Source organism: Kogia breviceps, chromosome 6, assembly GCF_026419965.1.
Source record: "Kogia breviceps isolate mKogBre1 chromosome 6, mKogBre1 haplotype 1, whole genome shotgun sequence".
Taxonomy (NCBI): Eukaryota; Metazoa; Chordata; class Mammalia; order Artiodactyla; family Physeteridae; genus Kogia; species Kogia breviceps.
The window spans coordinates 145,011,431-145,030,448 of record NC_081315.1 but is presented as its reverse complement, the minus strand read 5'-3'; the positions used below and the strand labels follow the sequence as shown (position 1 = coordinate 145,030,448).

The following is a 19,018-nucleotide window of genomic DNA, read 5'->3' as shown; positions in this document are numbered from 1 at the left end:
TCAAGACTGCTTTAACCTCTTGTAGCCTTTAATCTTAAAATTTTAAGTGCCATTTGAATTTTGAAAATGTCATAAGCTTCAGTGGTAGATTATAAGTCTCCACATCTCTTTCTCATTAGAATATATAGAGGCTATAACCTACTACCAAGCATAACAGACGTCACTATGGAAAATAACCTTTCGAGAGTCATTGCAGCAGTTTCTCATGAGCTAATCACATCAACCACGAGGGCGCTCACAGTAAGACTCTTTTGGTTGGTCTTAATGAGGTTACTTTTCAGTAGTTTGTGTGGTCAATTCTTAACGGTAGGATGCTTGTATTAGAGCTCTTACGTGCGGGTTACTAAGAAATTGTGCTTCTGTGAATAAAACCTGGGTTTATTCCAATGGGAATGGAAACAACTTTTTTTTTTTCTGAACGTTAAATATGTTCATTGTAAACAAATCCAGCCAAGGGAACTCCCCAGCGGTCTGGTGGTTAGGAATCGGCGCTTTCACTGCCGCCGGCCTGGGTTCAGTCCCTGGCTGGGAACTAAGATCCCACAAGCCGCACGTCGTGGCCAAAAAATTAAAATCAGTCAATCAATCAATCAGCCAGTCTAGGAAGACATAACAAAGAAAAGAAAAACTACCGTAATCTGAATTGGTAGTATATCAGAAGTTTAAAATATCTCTAGAATAATTGACTCAGTAACTGTATAATATATACGAAGCAGAAAAAAATCAGAAATGCCACAAAGATTTTTGTGTAATGTGATTATCTGTATCATTATTTGTGATGCTGAAATTATAAAAGAACCATAATGTCCAAGAGTCCAAATCTGATTAAATTCTGATTATAACTAAATTCTGTATAGATGGTGATATGTTTATTATTCACTTATTAACATGATGCTTTGGAGGAGTTTTAACAATCTGTAGAGTGATCATCTGGATTATAATGAGTGAAAAAAGGCACAGTACAAAACTGTGTATGCTTGTGTACAGACAGATCTTGCTTATGAAGAATAATGTTCACATTAAACACATTTCTTACATACTCAAGAAAATGATTGGCAGAAAATTTCCAAAATAAATTTTAGGATTATGAATGATTATGCTTTTTAAGATATTCACAAATTTTCTAAAATGAACAAGTCTAACTTCCATAATCAGAAAAAAAGAATGTTATACGAAAGTAGTGCCAATTTGCTGATTACCAGGTTAAATCTTGTCATTTATTTTATGTGACAGAAGGAATGCTTTGATGTTGTGAAAACGCAGACAATTATGATTAGACTGTCTTGATAAGTATATAAGTGCCTTTCAAACTTAAACACTGTTTGGGCTGTCTGAAGTTTGCTCTTCCCTTGATTTGTTCAAAATATTATAAACATTATTTGTATTTATTGTGGCCTACAGATGTCAGACACTGTTCTAGGCTTGGGGTGTAAAAACGAAGAGGATCCCTGCCCCTGTGGTTCTTTCAGTCTGGTTAGGGAGATGGACATTAATTAGCTCCAGCGCTGGAGCAGATGGGGTGGGGTGAGGTGGGATAGGAAGGGCATTCCAGGTGGGGGCGGGGAGCATAGGACGATTGAAGTTCGAGGCAGAGGAGGTGCATCTCTCCTGGCCTCTCCTCACTGGGATACAATCGACCCTCCTTAAACCTCTATCTCAGTTGTCCAGCTGTATCTTCTAAGGTATGAACTTGTATCATGGGAGGACAGATGTCTTGTCGTTAGATACAGATCCCAATTTTGTTTTCAGTGTTCATACTCTTTACAAAGGGAAAAAGGAAGTTCAATTTAATAAGCTTTTTTGGTGTTTGAGTGTGATTTTCTCATTCCTTTCTTCTTTAGTTTGGATGCTGTGAAGCTCTGTGTCTTCTTTCAACTGCCTTTCCAGTTTGCATTTGGAGTTTAGGTTGGCATTGTGGGTATGTATTTTCCTCGGCGCATGGCTGTCTACAATTATGTGATACAAACGTAGTTATACGGATCCCTTTCTTTCTTCCTTTTTAAGTCTCACCTTAACAGTTTCACCTTTTGGAAAAATACCCATTGGAGTATTTGCTTCTGCCCTGTTAGTTGTGTGGGAAGCTAGAGAAGGAGCTCTTGGGAAATACTGAATTACTTGTAATTCTAATGGATGTCAGATGCTCACTCTTAAGCATTTTGGAGGATCTGAGGGTATGACTTGCAGGTTAATTTGAGGAAATTTGCATATGCTGGCAAAAGACTTTTCTAATTGGCTTGATTCTCTCCAAAATTATTCACTATATTAAAAATTTAGAAACATTTTTCATTTGAAATCAAATGTGAGCTATTGTGCAAAATCGTAATCAATTACAAGAGTAATTTAGGAACTATTATATTTATATTAGCAGTTCTCATTTAAAAATGATTTTCTTCCGGGGCTTCCCTGGTGGTGCAGTGGTTGAGAGTCCGCCTGCCGATGCGGGGGACACGGGTTCGTGCCCTGGTCCGGGAAGATCCCACATGCCGCGGAGCGACTGGGCCCGTGAGCCATGGCCGCTAGGCCTGCGCGTCTGGAGCCTGTGCTCCGCAACGGGAGAGGCCACAGCAGTGAGAGGCCCGCATACAAAAAAAAAAAAAAAAAAAAAAAAAAAAAAAAAAGATTTTCTTCCGGTAGATGGCCCTCATAGCATCTGTGAAATAATTCTGAGTCTTCTACAGCATTAAGGAGTAAGCTTTTGTTATGTATACTGATAACTGAGACAAATTTAGTAGCTCACCGTCACATTTGGAAGGAAATCTGCAGATTTCTTGCGTGTGTCAGCGTACGGCCAACTAACTTTGCTTGAAGTGGGTGCATTCTCTGGTCCTGGGTGATGGCTTTCCTGTGTCGTAGATTCAGCATTAGACCTGACTTCAGAGCAACTCTGGTGTTGGGGTAAATGTGCTAAGTCAGGGTCGAAAGAGAGTTAAAAGTTATCAGAGTAAACCAGTTCCAGTACTTCTAGTCAGATCTGCTACCTGATCTCCTTTCTCGGATGCCTTTCATGGGACTGTGGTTACAAGAAGGATGCTCGTTCACAGTAGTAAAATCGCTTTATGAGCTGGCATGAAATGAACAGTGATGTGCCCTCCTTTTGGTTCATAAGAGAAAGCAAGGCTGTTGTCTTAAACGTTTTCTGTAATTCCGTCTCGCAAATGTCTGCTTTCAGAGTGCCCCCGCTGAGCGCCTCCGACGAGTCTCGGAGGAGCTGTACCGTGGGCATGGTCACCATGATCCTGACCTTGCTTTCGTCAGCCTGGTTCCCACTGGATCTCGCAGCCCATCAAGACGCTTTGATTTTAGCCGGGAACTTGCTTGCAGGTATTGGTACTGAGTTCAAAGAGGGATTCTAGGTCTTTAACTTTCGATTTCCTCTGGAGGGTGGTGGCGGTGAGCGTATGGAGGAAAAGCATTGAGGTCATAGCCAGGGATGGCTTGTTCCTTTAGTCAGAATTTCAGACATTACGGACAAGCACAAATGTGTACTGCAGGCAGCTATCCTGTGCCGAGTGTTTTAAAGCAGCCCTTTCCCAATCTAGCCCCTCAGTTAGCTATAGGTAAACTCGTTTCTAATTTCATTTTAGCGGGCACCGTGTGCAGGTACCGTCCCAGGCACGGGGGCCGTGAGAAAGTATGGTGTGTGGTCTCCGTTCCCAAGTTGAATGGAGGTTTGTAGCGACACACGTCAGCAAAAGTTCAGTGGCCGCACGGAGCGGCTGTAATCACTCTCCGTGGGGGATGAGGACAGGAAACGAGATTTACGGGCTGGCAGGAGAGGGAAACCAGCCAGGGTGCGGCTCACGTGGAGGCGTGGAGACGTGCGGGATCGTGTGGCGTTTGAGCGCTAAGTCACGTTGGATGCTGGGTGAGGCTGAGGGTGAGGACGGAGGGCGTGGCTGGCGAGGGCCCGTCTCCCTTAGTGAGGACTCAGTGTGTGCGTGGGGGGCCGCCGGAGAGCCTCGTGAGAGGGGCTGACAGTCTGGCTCATGTTTCAGAGAGCTCACTCGACTGACGTGAGTGTGCATTGGAGGAGAAGCTAGGGGAACCCGTACGCGAGGCAAGATCAAGAGAGTCTGAACAAGATGATGGCTGCGGGTTGTGTGGGAAGAGGCCCACCAAAGGAGAGTGAGGGGGCAGAGTCAGCACATCTGGGTCACCAGTTGAGCTTCGGTTGTAAAGATCAGGAGGGGGACTGTCACGTCCTGGGTGGGTATGTGAGGGCAGCCTCCATAGCGGTTGGGGACACAGATTCGGGGGGAGATGTCGGTTTCCTGTGGAACCTGAGGCATCAGTGGGCCCCCAGGTGGAGGTGTCCATCAGACTCTCGACGTAGACGGGTCTGAAGGACTTACGTCTTGGCCCCATGCTGTGGAGCTGGGGAAGTAACGTGTGTGCCCGTATCACAGCCAGTGCCCCCAGATCTCTGAGGAGTTCCTGGGCCTCCGAAGAAGAGGCCAGCCCTGCGGCCACCAAGCAGGAAGAGGTGTGGCCGGCTCTGGGTGACCGGACCCTGGTGCCCATGGTGGAGCAGCTCTTCTCCCACCTGCTGAAGGTGGTCAACATCTGTGCACACGTCCTGGATGACGTGGCTCCTGGACCAGCAATAAAGGTAACTCCTTGCTTGGGCAGCTGTTTTCAGCTTGTCCACATGGCTCCGTGGGCTTCCAGGCCTGCCTCTGTTTCCTCATCTGTCCCTTCCTTATCCTCTTTTGCTTTAAATAAACAAAATTGCTCCTATCGTGACACTAGATTTAACACCTAGATGTGCTCATCCAATTTATAGCCCGTTTGGTATCGTCTGTCATTTACTGTCACCTCTGAGAGGGAAATACCTGGCTTTATTCTTGGGCTTTCAGCATTGGCCCAGAAAGCTCAGCATTGAAGTTAGTCTCTCCCGAAATGTTTTGCTTTTCTTTGAAGCACAGTTCAGTGAAAACTATTCACACAGTGAATTTAAGATGGATCAGTTCACTTGTAATTGGATCGGATGGTTCACTCTGTCTCCTGTCTCTTCCACCTTGACAGCTCAGGTTCTCCTCTAGCTGCCAGTTTGGTCCCCCTGCTGCTACGAGCTTCTCTCGAGTCTTTTCTCCCAGCTTAACCCCTGAATTAGGCTACTGCTTCTCTGACACTGGCCTTCTTTGCAAAACCTCCCGGGCCCTGGACTCAGTGCACTGCTTCGGCCGTGCACTCTTCAACCCCCGCCGGCCTGGTTTCTGCCAGCTCCCCACAGCAGCCCTCCCTGCCGGGACCCGCCTTTGACTCTCGTGGGCACTTCGCAGACCCCGTCTCACCTCCCCTCTGCATCTCCCAGGACCGCCTCTCCTGTACTGAGACGTTCTCTCTGGTTGGCTTCCGGACTCTCTGACCCCTTTCGGCTGCGCGGGCGCTTTCCTACTTTAGTCTTCTCACCACCACTCGCGCTTCCCAGGGCTCCGTTCTCGGTCGGGCCCTCTCCGTGTTCTCCGGGCCAGGGCTGCCCAGTACAGCTCTCTGTAAGGAGGGGAGCGTTCCATCTATACCAGCCGGGGCGGTAGCCGCCAACCACATGTGGCAGCCGGGCACGTGAAACGTGGCCGGGGCAGCTGAGGACCTGAACTTCTGATTTTATTTAATTGTCATTAAATCTAAATTTAAGTAGCCACATGTAGATCGTGGCTCTAGCGTGAGACCAGGCAGCTGAGTGCAGTCAGGTCTACTCTCAGGTCCTCAGTACCTAAGCAGGGGAGACCCCAGACCTGTCTTCGGAGTCCAGTGTGGCCAGCTGCCACGGGTCACCTCTACTTGGGCGATCCATAGAAATCTCATTCGGTCTAAATCTGGCCTTCTTGGGCTCCTCCCCAGCTGACGCTTCTCCCCGTCTCTCACTGCATATTTTTCAAGCTAGAAAACGGGAGTCATCACAACTCATCTTGCTCACCAAATTCTTTGTTTTCTCTCCTAAGTATCTTGCAGAAAGCCCCTGTATGTTATGTGCATACGTGCATATACGTTTACATATATACATGCATGCACGTGTAGGTGCACACACATATACACACTTTTCTCTATGCTCACTGCCGCTGTTCTGGTCCAAGCTGATGTAGTATCTCATTTGCGCCACTGCAGTGGCCTCGCTGCAACAACATTATTAACATATCGTACAGTTACAGTGCAATTCACATACCATGCACCTCACCCAGTTAAAGTGTATGGCTCTGTTTTAGTACACCCAGAGTTACTGGGCCATCACTACAGTCCATTTTAGAACCCAAAAAGGAACGCTGTGCCATTTGGCTCTCACCCCCCAGCCCTCCCATGCCCTCCAGCTCCAGGCGACCACTAAGCTACTTTCTGTTTCTGTAGATCTGCCTGTTCTGGACATTTCACGTCAGTGCAGCTACACAGCCGGTGTCCTTCGTGACTGGCTCCTTTCACGAAGCGTGTTTTCCAGGTGCAGCAGCTTCTTTCCCGGTCTCTCTAGCCCTTCTCTGTCAGCCACTGTGCCCTTTGTGCAGACAAGGCTCCAAGGTGTAGGGTGGCCTCTCTCAGGTCGCGGAGGGGTGAGCAGCAGAGCTGAGGCGCCCACGCCACTGCCTTCTGCCGTGTGGGGCTGGGGCGTTCTGTACTGTCCTGTGTGTGCAGAGTGTGGGCTCTGTGGAGGGTCCGGGTTTGTTGCCTCCTACCTCTGCTGCTGGTTAGCTGTGACCTTGAATAAGTCACTTCATCATCGCTGAGCCTATTTCCTCATTTGAAAACGGAGTTCAGAGCGTTGCTTCCTACCCTGTTTCACGCCCTGGCTCCCAGAGGGAGCCCCATTGCTTGTTATTGGAGGTGGCATGCCTGGGCTCCGGGGGCCTCCTGAGACCCCGCCTGACTGCCTGAGTGCTCCTCCGTCTCTGAGCGTTCATGGCGCTCCCGTTAGGAAGTGCTGGGTCAGTCCCCACCATGTGCAGTTGCTGTGTGGGCTAAAGTGGATGGTACGCACACAGAGTCTGAGCTCCGTAAGTATGGATTCAAAGAAGAGAAGTGGATTGCACGGGTGAATGGTAGAAGCACATACCGTAGTTTTCAGTTCTGTGTTGGTTACACTTCCTTCACAGTTTGTTTTCTGTTTTAGGCAGCCTTGCCGTCTCTAACAAACCCGCCTTCTCTGAGTCCGATCCGACGGAAGGGAAAAGAGAAGGAACCCGGAGAGCAGGCGTCTGTCCCCGCGAGTCCCAAGAAAGGCGGTGAGGCCAGTCCAGGTGTGAGGCCACGGCGGGGGAGGGGGAGGGGGCGGGCTTGGGGGTCCTGTCTGTATTACATCGGTTTAGGACTAAAGCTTACGTTCGTGTCAAGGTTAATACTACAACTTGGTAGTTTTTGGAAATAAAATACATAGCAATGAAGCCAGAGAAATGGTTTCCCCAGGTGTGGTTTCAGGTACTGAATATTACTCAGTGTACACAGACCACATTTTGCTCTTACGCACGTCTGTCTGAGTGTCGCTTGCCAGTGTGGGGTCCCAGCCGTCTGCAGGTGTCTGGCCCACAGCAAGCCGCTGCGCCCCGTGCTTCCCATGCTGTGCCTCCCCCCTTCTCCTCTTCTCACTGATTTTCAGTAAGGGAGGGAGTGTAGACGGCTAGGAATAGAGTGGGGTGACATCATTGATTCTGGTGTGTGGGGAATTCTGAAATAGGAAATGGACATTTTACATGCGGAAGGGCTGAGGGAGAAGTAACGTGGGGATAAAATCACCTGAGTGAGGCGAACCTGAGAGATTGATAGACACTTGGAGGGGAAAGTCTTGGAATAGAAGGGGCCAGGGTGACCATGTGGCTCTGCCTATGACGTATGCGGTCCGTGCCACTCTTGGTCGGCACAGAGCAGAGGCGACCAGACGCCTGTCTGCGTGTGCTGCCACCAAGTCCGTTCACGTGCCACCTCACAGGGCCGGCGCCGGACGTGACTCTCCCGTTCATTTTGCTTATACAGTGTTTATCTTAAGCATTTTATTAATTTTAAAACTTTATTTAATTTCTTGGCTGCACCACACGGCTTGTGGGATCTTAAGTTCCCCGACCAGGGATTGAACCTAGGCCCCAGCAGTGAGAGCATCAAGTCCTAACCACTGGACCACCAGGGGATTCCCTATGTTAAGCTTTTTTTTTTTTTTTCAGAGTTCTGAAAATGCTTATTCATTCAGTTCAGCAGTAAAGCATTTTAAAAGAAACTATTTTCTAAGTATTGATGATGATACCAGGGGAAGGTTTACCAGCTAAAAAGCTTCAGAACTTTATAAATGCGAAGTTATCAGTATGTGATCGATCATCTTTCTGATGGATTAAATAAACTAAGGAACCCAAATCACAGATCTTTACAGCCTTACACAGTGCTTGGCCTTTAATATTTAATATCAGCTTAATGATAGTGTGTGTACCCTTACGGTTTTCAGAGCGTGTTCACGTCACCCCTGCTTGATTGCTTACAGGGCTCATGGCCTAAGTCGACCAGAGGTCAACCCTGTCGTGTCCCTGGGAGCCTTGTGCTCCGAGAGGTTTTGAGATTGACTGAAGGTCACGTCAGGTGTGCCTCTAACTCACAGGCAGGCAGCCAGGCCAAAGCAAACACATAACAGCATCCCACTGCTTTTCTTGGTTTCCTTCTTCCTATTTTATTTTGTCATCTTTTGGGCAGTACTCAGAGTCTACTTAGGTTCGTTAGTCAATTTCTTGTTATTGCTAATTAATCAAAAAGTCAGGAAAAATTTGAATTTTATCCTACTAGAATACTATAGAAATAATTATTACTAGCAATCTTTTTTAAGCTTGGCGCGTGTTTACTTTTGATCTAAAAGTTTATTTTGTGTGGTGTGTTTAAAGCCTCTCGACCATCTGAAACCTCGGGGCCTGTTGCAGCACCCAAGTCCTCGTCACTGGGGAGTTTCTGTCACCTTCCTTCTTACCTCAAATTGCACGATGTCCTGAAAGCTACACACGCAAACTACAAGGTACTGCTTCTTTTGTAAAAATACACTCATTCACACGTTCCAGAGGATTGTCGATGTTTTTCTTAAGATTGTAGCTTATAGACATCCACATATAAGTAAGTAAGTTAGGCCTTTGGGATATGAGTTACAATTAGCTTTTCCAACGTGGTCTTTCAGCTTTGTTTACGGTAGCTTCCATCATACAAAAGTTTTGGATTTTTCATTGGAAAAGTGATGTCTCTATGATTTATTGATACCGTGTCTGGGCATCCCAAGATCGCCTACGTTCAGAGATCGGCTTGGAGGTCTTGTGGGACTGAGCGTGTGGTTGTACTCACAGCGAGGGTTCCTCACGGCGGGGCGGGGAGGACACACAGCCAGCCCCTGCGGGGAACGGTGCTGGCGGAGTCCGGAGCGACCTCTGCCCCCCTTGAGGGCCCCTCGGAGGGCCCCACCCGCCCCCGCCCTCAACTGAAGTGCAGCCGCGTGCTGGTCACAGAGGCTCTCTCTGCCTTCGCAAGCCAAAACTCACACTCGCCGAGGAGAGCAGGGGCCCGGCGTCAACGCACTGCTTGCTAAGGCAGTCCAGGCACAGTGAGCCCCGCTTAGCGCTCAGGGCGGCTCTGACGTCGGTCTAGGGAACTGTTTACTGGCTGCGTTCCCAGGCACCCCCGAGGCCCGACCTTGCAGGCAGCTTTCTGGAAGGGTAGCAGTCTGCTCTGTTGTTTCTCTTGCACAGGTATGTTTCTTGCTTAGGACTTTCTCATTCTGAGATGATGATGATGATGATGATGATGATGATGATGATATTTTATTTATTTATTTATTTTTCTGGCTGCGCCGCGTGGCTTGCGGGATCTCAGTTCCCTGACCAGGGGTTGAATCCTGGCCACAGCAGTGAAAGCCCAGGATCCTAAGCAGCAGGCCACCGGGGAACTCCCCTCATTCCAAGATTACTCAGGAACATCTCCCACGGTTTCATTTTGGGCTTTCATTGTTTTCTTCCATTCAGCTTTTTGTGTGTTTCGACTGTTCTGCCTGCAATTTGTTAGATATGAAGTATGCATCCAACAGCTTTTTTTTCCAGCTGCCTAACCAGTTGCCCCTACAGTTTCCCAAATAGTCCATTGTCTGGCACTAATGGGCTTGAAATACTACCTTTATCACGTACTAAATTCTCATAGTTCTGTATTTCCGTTTACTGCTTTATTATATCAGTCTGTCCAGCTGTTCATCCATTAGAAGCACACTTCCTGATTATTGTAGCTTCATAATGTAGTTTTGAGGAGATCAGTTACCCCATTTTACTTTAGAATTTCCCTGGATAGTCTTATTTATTTTTGCATATGGACATGAGAATAAGCTTATCTAATTCCGAAGAAAGTTGAGAGTTTTTCCATTGGGACTGTGTTAAATATGTAGATTAATTTGGGGAGAACTGATATCTTAGATGTTAAGCCTGCCTGTCCAGAGTGTGAGATGCTTTTTTGTGTGTTGGAAACTTCCTGTATGTGCCTCAGAAGCACATGAAATTTAAAGAATTTTAGAAGTGATTTTAAAAGATACTTCACATAGATCTTGAATGTATTTTCATAAATGTGACCCGTAGTCATCCTTTTTTTTAATTACTATTATATCTTTGGCCCGGACCCTTCTCTCAGTCTGTTAAATGGGGGAAATTGCTACATAATTTAATTCAGTTGGGTCCTTTAGGATCTTAACTTAATACCTCTTAAGACGAATTTAATACTTTGTTGTAGCCAGACTGAAAGGTTGTGTCTGAATTTGATAATGATTTCCCCAGGGATCTTAATGGGTGGAAGAGGACATGTGTTTTATATTTTTTGACATGCTGCTTATCAGGCACTGGTTATGATGGGCATTAAACATTCTTTTTCTCATTATGATAGAAGGTTGGGAATTATTTCTTTCAGTAGCGTCAGTATACGTTGGAAGACGCCTTTGAAATTAGTGTTTATATAGCTCTCCGGAAGAGTAATTTCCTTTCCAAGGCATTTCCCAGTGCTAAAAACAAGCAAACAAACAGAACCCCATCCCCCCACCCCCACCCCCACCCCCCATGGTGAGTGTTGCGTTGACACACAGACCGTGTGTGTCTGCTGCCAGTAATCGTGTGTTCCTTCTCTCCCTCCACTTTCCCAAGGTCACCTTGGATCTTCAGAGCAACACCGAAAAGTTTGGGGCTTTTCTGCGCTCTGCCTTGGATGTTCTCTCTCAGATTCTAGAGTTGGCAACACTGCAGGACATCGGGAAGGTTTGTGTTTCCTTTCTTCTCGTTGAGCTGTAGCTGGCACGCTTGACGTGTACCCTGGGCCGAGTGCCTCCGGGGCGAAACCCCACCATCCCGGCACATTCACAAAGTGGGGAGAAGGTTCTGCAGTCGGGGCACTTGAGTCTGATTCTCGTCTTAGCCTGAAGTCGCCAGGGGCAGAGTTCTATTTGTATCCTGTTTTCTCTTTTTGCTGTAAATTAGCTCAGACCCGGATGAATTAAAAAATTGGTGGGTTTAAAACTGTTGACAGAGTCCTTTACTTTATTTGACCTCCGCACATGGCAAGGTCAGAGTAGTCTCTGGGGTGTGGCTTGTTCCTCTGGTGCCTCAGGAAGCAGCAGAGCTGTGCTTGGGGCTCGTGGACTTCGGTTCCAGGCCCAGTAACCTCCGTGCACCACCCTCATGTTGCGGGGACAGGTCCAGGCACGCAGGAGGGTTAAGAGGTCGCGTGGTGAGTGCCCGCGTCGTGTCCACGACCAGATCCTGCAGTTACCGTTTTGTCCACTTGCTCTGTTGTGTTTGGATCCACCTGTCCAGCTACCGGGGCATCTTAGTTTCTAATGAATTTCAAAGTGAGTTACCAGTAGCCCTCCTTAAACGTGTGTCTCTTAGAAGTGGAATACAGTGAAGTTCCTTTGTTTTCATTTCTCTCCATCTTTTTCTCGATATGCATAAAGCTTACCTGGCTTTATGTGTACAATGATTGTACACATTGTCTTCTGTTTCTCCTTACTGTCCCTTGTACTTTTTCCACATGTCAACTCAGTGGGTTGGAGCAGTGCTTAGTCCAGGGCTAATTCTTCTACCATCGAGGCAAGGCCTCCCTGGTTCTAGCCAGTGCCCCATAAACCCAGCTGGGGAGAGCAGTCACCGTTCCAGCCCTGTGTGAGTTCGGAGCACTGTGCCCTCTGACCCTTCCTTACGCATGTGTTGAGCGGCTCCCAGGGCCTCCCCTGGTCTACAGAGTCCTCTCTGGGAGCTCTCTCTTCTTTGGAACCCTCACTGTTTCTGCTTCCCTGGACTCTCAGCTCCTCTTCGACTTGGGGGGTCCCCTGAGCTCTGCTCTGTCCCTCGCCCTTGTGCCACCACCCAGGAGCTCTCTGAGGGCAGTGAGCTGAGGCAGTCGTAGGGCTGAGTTGCTGGTTTCCCATTTCTCAGGGATCCCTGTCCTCCAGTGCTTCCTGGTCACTGTCTTGGAACCGTGGTTTCATATATTCATATATTGGGTTTTTTTGGTTGTTTGACTGTAGGGTAAATCTGGTCCCTCTTACTCCATATTGGCCAGGAGTGGAAGTCTCCCTTCATTATATTCTATGTTAATATTCGTGCCTGGGACTTGCTTCCTTGAAGGCCACTAACAGCAGCATCCTTTTCTCACCTACTTTCAGTGCCTAACTCAGTTTCTGTTGCACATGGAGCATTTGTTAGGCAACTTGTGATGTGAAGGCTCTGGTTGTAATTCTTCCGGTTCGCACTTTTTTTTTTTCCCCCCCGGTACGCAGGCCTCTCACTGCTGTGGCCTCTCCTGTTGCGGAGCACAGGCTCCGGACGCGCAGGCTCAGTGGCCACGGCTCACGGGCCCAGCCGCTCCGCGGCATGTGGGATCTTCCCAGACCGGGGCACGAACCCCTGTCCCTTGCGTTGGCAAGTGGACTCTCAACCTCTGTGCCACCAGGGAAGCCCCCGGTTTGCACTTCTTAGTTGCCTGCTATGAGCTAGTGAAAACAAGGTGACGTGGAACAAACTCAACCCTGCAGAGTATAGCCTTGGATATCTAGTGTAATAGGAATAAATCAGAATCTTAAAAATACATGGTCCTGAGTATTTGAAATCAACAGAAATCTGTTGCTTTTTAGTGCAGGAAATATACCAAACAAATGAAGTGAGGGGCCTTTTCAATGTAGTTGGTCTGATAGAAGCAGTGTCTGGGGACCAGGTGGGCGGTGACGGGGGAGCTGCTGATGCTGGTGCCTGGACCGGTTCATGTCTTCAGGGACCTTGGATAACATGGACCTCATTTCTGAGGCTGGTAAAAACAGTTTGTGAGAACAGTCATTTGAAGGCAGTCATTTTGGTCATTTCTGCAGGTTGCTGTCAGACACAGGACCTTACTCTAAAGGGGAATGTCTAGGGCTTTTTGTGGTAAATCATACTTGATGTAGTACGTGCCACATTCAGCTGAACCTCTGCAGGGGCCCCACAAATGCAGGGCTTTCACTCCTTTGTAGACTCTGAGCTCCTGCCCTGACAACAGGGCTGCATGCTGAGGGCACAGCAGATCCTTGACGCAGAGTTTCTGGATGAGTGAGAGAAAGAAGGAATGTATAAATGCGTGAAAGGAAGGCTGACACACGGCTGCTTAGATTTCCGTGCTCCTTACGGACTTCCTCTGCTCGCGGCGCGTCAGCGCCTTCTTCTGACTGTCCTCTCACGTTTACTGTTGGGCCCAATTTAAACGGACGCCGTCCAGTGGCCTGCTCTCCGTGCAGAATTCACCACAAGTATCTGTGAAGTGCTTACTTTAATGTCTTGCTGTCTGTCCCTTGCAGTGTGTGGAAGAGATCTTGGGGTACCTGAAATCCTGCTTCAGTCGAGAACCAGTGATGGCAACTGTTTGTGTGCAGCAGGTCAGAAAGCAGTTTCTTTGAAGCCCTTCACCCCGGCACACTGATGTAATGCTGCCCGTCGTTCAGAAGGTGGTGCTGGTGGCGCGTCCGGAAGCCCCACCTGTCCCGCCTTTGCTCACTCCGCTGTTCTCCAGCCAAGAGGGGTGCTCCTCCCTCATGGTCCAGGAGGAGGAGGCTTGCCCCCACGGGGGCAGAGGATCTCAGAAGCTGTGCTGGCCTCTGGTCACTTACCTGGTGTCCTAGTATCCCTCCGCTGTCCTGCGCAATCTGTAGTTTTGCTAACATACCCAGTTATATATAGGTGGATTTGATATTTGTGGGGGAGATTCTGTGTTACTTCAGATGTTGATGGCTTCAATTCTTCCACTCTAGTTGTTGAAGACTCTCTTTGGGACGAACTTGGCCTCCCAGTTTGATGGCTTATCTTCCAACCCCAGCAAGTCTCAAGGCCGTGCTCAGCGCCTTGGCTCTTCCAGCGTGAGGCCGGGCCTGTACCACTACTGCTTCATGGCTCCGTACACCCAGTTCACGCAGGCCTTAGCTGACGCCAGCCTGAGGAACATGGTGCAGGCAGAGCAGGACCTCGACACCTCAGGGTAACCTTCTGATAGCCCCCCGTGCTCAGAGGGCCCTAGAAAATGTGCTTTGCCGCAAAGACGCTGAAGGCGCGGCCTTGCCTCCAGAGACGCACGCGGTCCCGTGGGTGAGGTGGATTGCGGGCGTTTCAGTGTCCCGGCAGGGCTGGGCTGGGGGAGAGGAGGGCTGAGCGGGCTTCCCGGGAAGCGCGCTCACTGCTGATTCGTCAGCCGGCCAGGGAGGGGACACGCTGTTCCCCAGGGAGCATGCCGGCATTTCCCTTTAGAGTAAGTTCCTGTGTGTTGGTGGCACTTTGGGGGCCTGTAACTCAGGTGGCTGAGTAGTGCTAGTGTGTAGAGGGCGTAGGTATTATTACTCTCTGTTTTGTAACTTTATGGCTAAAAGTCTGTTTTCACTCAAATTTATAGTTGTTGATGGTGCCTGGAATTACAGTAGTTGTTTCTTAAATTACCATCAATTATTAGTGCATATTTGAGTTACTACTCCGTAGTAACAATAGAATTCCTGGTTTTTCTTTATATAGATGTAGTGATAAAATAGCTACAGGTAAAATACTAGAGTATTTTAGGAAAATGTCCACATTTCGGGCTTTGATTGGTCATGTACTTAATATTTTTCCAAGTCTCAGGAATAAGGTTCTTTAAATACTTTGTCTAATAATATGGAGTATAAATAAAACAAGCAAGTGTCTGATTACTGTCATTTCATATTGTGTTTCTTAAAAAGAAAAGGGTATAATTGATATAAATATCTAAAGAAATTTTTTTCCCAAGGAAATCAAGTGTTATCTTCTAAATCACTGAATCTTTCAAATGACCATCACCTCTCTGGCCCCACTGCACACGGGGCTGAGTGGCGAGTTTCCTGTAGCAGAGGAAAGCTCTGCCTCGGGTAGCCTGCTACAGTGACGAGGTTTGATGGCTGTCGGTCAGCTGTAAACCTAGTTATCTTCACGAAAAGAAGAGCTTGATGCCACTACATGGAGTGGCTATTACAGTTCTTTCTGACTCTAAAACGCTCTGATCTTGTGCATTTGAATTAGTTTGATCTGGAGTACAGCTGGATACACAGGAGAGTATTTAAGGGTATTCTTTGCTCACCTTTCTTCCTGCCCGGCAGGTGGTTTGACGTACTTCAGAAAGTGTCCACCCAATTGAAGACAAACCTCACCAGCGTCGCAAAGAACCGCGCGGACAAGGTAACCGGGAGCCGGCGGCGCACGCTGGGCACGTTCCGGGTTGGGGGCTTCAAGCTGGCTGCACTGGACGCCTCACTTACGGATTCTTGCTTTCTCTTCTTTTTCCTAGAATGCTATTCATAATCACATTCGTTTATTTGAGCCTCTTGTTATAAAAGCTTTAAAACAGTACACGACAACAACCTCCGTGCAGTTACAGAAGCAGGTTCTGGATTTGCTGGCACAGCTGGTTCAGTTACGGGTTAATTACTGCCTTCTGGATTCGGATCAGGTTTGTTGCTTTTATCTTTCGTCTGCCGTACCTGTTCATAATGTAAGAAAAATGAACTCAAAAAGACACTGATGTCTACCTTAAAGAAATGCGCCGTTTTTTTTTTCCCCCCACCAGCGCTGCATCTCATGTGTCTCACTCACTGGTTGACACAGAAGGCCTGGCGTGCACAGGCCTCAGCAAGCGTTGCAGCCTCGCCCAAGCTCTCCAGGCTAGGGTCAGCCTTTACAAATCTGCCAACGGCTCTTCCCGTGCACTCACCCTCCCCCACTCCAGGGTTAATTCGAGCTTACATTGTAATTGAGATTTCCTGTTGGGGGGACATTTCTGCAGAATCCAGAGTCTTATTTTAAACAGCGTATCAAGGAAGATCAGTTTCAAGCCATCTAAAGTCAGCTCACCTATTTGAAAGGGAATGTGATCTCTTGGTCGGTGGCTGCCGCCCGGCCCCTGGGTGCCCGCGTGGCGGCTGTCTGAGCCGGCCCTGAGTGTCTGTGCTTGCGTCCCCCGGGGGAGACCTCCCTGCCACGCCTTCCTCTGGCACGTACGACTCTGGAAAGCTGTATCGTTTTGTGATGCGAATTCTCTTAAAGCAAGCGTCATGCCAGCCAAGTTCACTGCAAAGAAAGTTGCCTTTAGGTCGTCAGAATGTGACTGTCATTGTTGGGCTGTGACTTGGCGCCACTTTCCTATGAGATAGGAAATAGTGCAATTCTCCATTCCCTTCTAGACACCACTGTATCTGTGGTGTAGCACTGTCGTTGAGCTGATCCTCTCTCGACGCTTACGTATCAGATGGGGACTTCAGAAGGACAGGAGAAAGCGACAAAAATCACTCCGTTTTGGAGAAGGGCTCTGTGTGGCATGACTGAAGAGAGACTTTGATAAAGGCCTGTCTGACCAGGGTACGGTCGAGTGGAAAGCTGTGTTCTTTCTCTGTCCACTGACGGCAGCCCCAGCAGAGACCAGTCTCTAACCACCCACCGGCCACGCACCTTGAGGAACCCACCACGAGAAGCGAGCGGACACGTTCAGGGCGCTGGTTGCCCACCGGTGGTGTTGGGGGCTCACCTGCTGAGAGCGGGCTTGGGGCGGGGCTCTGTTTTGACCCAGCATTTTCATTGTCCCGCCCTCTGCTCTGGTTCTCCGAGGAAAATCATCCAAAGAGCCGTTTCCTTCCTTGGGGACAGCGCTCACTGCGGGGTGGTTCCCGTGCTCTGACGCAGGGGCTTGGGTGGGGAGAAGCCCTCGTCTCAAGTGGGGGGCAGCCGTGGCTGCGAGGGGAGCCTGGGAAGGTGGGGCCTCCCAGGGCTTCCCCAGCGCCTGGTGCTCCGGGGGAGAGCAGAGCCCGGGCTGGCTGCACTCTCATCAGGACACGGGCCGCCTTCCTTGGTTTCCCCCTTCTGACTCGTCGTGGGAGGAAACTGATTCTCTCAGGTGGTGGTCGGTCTCTGCTGGGGCTGCCGTCCGTGGACAGAGAAAGAACACAGCGCCCCACTCGGCCGTACGCTGGTGAGACAGGCCTTTATCAAATTCTGTCTTTAGCCATTCTACACAGAGCCCTTCTCCAAAACGGAGTGATTTTTTTTGTTGCTTTCCTGTGTCTTTCTAAAGTCCCCATGTGATAGGTCAGCGTGGAGAGAGAGTTCCGTGCTGTGCTCGTCTCTGCGCACGCGCACAGGTGGTCTGACGCGCGGGCCTCGCCGCGAGCCCAGCACTTTCTGCCGCTTACTTGGTGGCGTTAGGTTTTCTTGCCATGGGCGCTCTCGCCCCACGTTTGTTCAGATTTGTTTCTGTCCCTCAGCGCCCTTTCCCCCCAATTCTTAGGGTTCAGTACCTTGACAGTTTTTATGGACAAGGATAGAAAACTATCAATAGAACAGGCAAGTGATTTAACCCAGTTCAGATAGTGATTTACTGAGTGTCTGCTGTGTGTCTGTGTCACACCTGGGGGCTGAGGAGGGAACTGGATATAAGCTCCACGCTTCAGGTTGGAGAGTGAATTTGGGCCCTTGGAACGTGACACAGAACTGGCTGTAAGCCAGCCGTGAGGCCCCGCCTCTGCTCCTCAAGGCCACCCTCCCCTCCACGCCCCTCGGTGCCCAGCTTCTTTGAATGTTGGGGCCGGGGGAGAAGTTGGACTCACTTGGGCATCTTTATTCCTAAGCCAGTTTCAGGAAATCCGTGCTACGCGGCTTGCCGTGAACTGGAGCAAACGAGGCCTGCTGGTGTGCCTTTGGGGTGCTGCCTGGCGGCTTCTGGAATTTATCATTTGTTTTTCCCAACAGGTTTCACCTCAGTGTTCAGTAAATGTGTTTAGAGGGATTTCTGGAAGTGTCTTGAAATTATCTAGTCTGACAGTAGAATACGTTTGAGTTCTTGTACACAAATAAATTTACTGTCAGGAAGCTTGTTAGAGGTTTATACAAATGAGTCTGAAGAAAAATAACCTAGTTTGCACATTTTAATTATTGATGTAAAAATTTTATTTTTCTGCCTGTAGGTGTTTATTGGATTTGTGCTGAAGCAGTTTGAATACATTGAAGTAGGCCAGTTCAGGTAATAGTGTTTTGTTATTTTAGATTTCTTGTCCTCGCTACGTAATTACATGTAATTTTATGTTATGTTATTTGCCGCACCGCACGGCCTACGGGATCTCAGTTCCCCCGACCAGGGATTGAACCCGTGCTCCCTGCTGTGGAAGCGTGGAGTCTTAACCGCTGGACCGCCAGGGAATTCCCTACATGTAGGATGAGCATTTATCTTAAAGGATTGTGAGGCGTTTTTGCTAAGCATTATTTTTAATGGAAATCTGATTAACATACTGTGGATTTTTGTTTCTTCTAAAAATTAATGAATAAGTATCTCAAGACGTGTTGAGAAGTAGTTCTGCATCTGATAATCACATGTGTTGGCAGTTTTTACTTCATATTTCAAAGCATTTAATTATAATAGTTTTCTAAATGAAATCTCGTTTGATAGAGCACTAATTTTTCTAATCTTAGAGGAGACAGTTCTTGAATACAGTTGTCTTTAATAAAGGTAATTCTTATACACTGTACTTATATTAATTGCAGTTTTT

The 19,018-nt window shown here is 48.3% G+C and overlaps 1 protein-coding gene across 2 annotated transcripts in view; it reads left to right on the top strand.

The window, feature by feature from the left end:
- Positions 1-19,018, top strand: part of HTT (huntingtin) — a 141,365-nt gene that overhangs the window by 60,865 nt on the left and 61,482 nt on the right. For both annotated transcript variants that reach the window (XM_067036781.1, XM_059065976.2), the window contains exons 23-34: positions 120-240; positions 1,842-1,918; positions 3,170-3,321; positions 4,407-4,609; positions 7,100-7,226; positions 8,844-8,971; positions 11,115-11,225; positions 13,793-13,870; positions 14,243-14,466; positions 15,587-15,665; positions 15,775-15,936; positions 18,440-18,495. In XM_067036781.1, the coding sequence (XP_066892882.1) occupies positions 120-240; positions 1,842-1,918; positions 3,170-3,321; positions 4,407-4,609; positions 7,100-7,226; positions 8,844-8,971; positions 11,115-11,225; positions 13,793-13,870; positions 14,243-14,466; positions 15,587-15,665; positions 15,775-15,936; positions 18,440-18,495 (1,518 nt within the window). The remainder of the gene's footprint in view (positions 1-119; positions 241-1,841; positions 1,919-3,169; positions 3,322-4,406; positions 4,610-7,099; positions 7,227-8,843; positions 8,972-11,114; positions 11,226-13,792; positions 13,871-14,242; positions 14,467-15,586; positions 15,666-15,774; positions 15,937-18,439; positions 18,496-19,018) is intronic.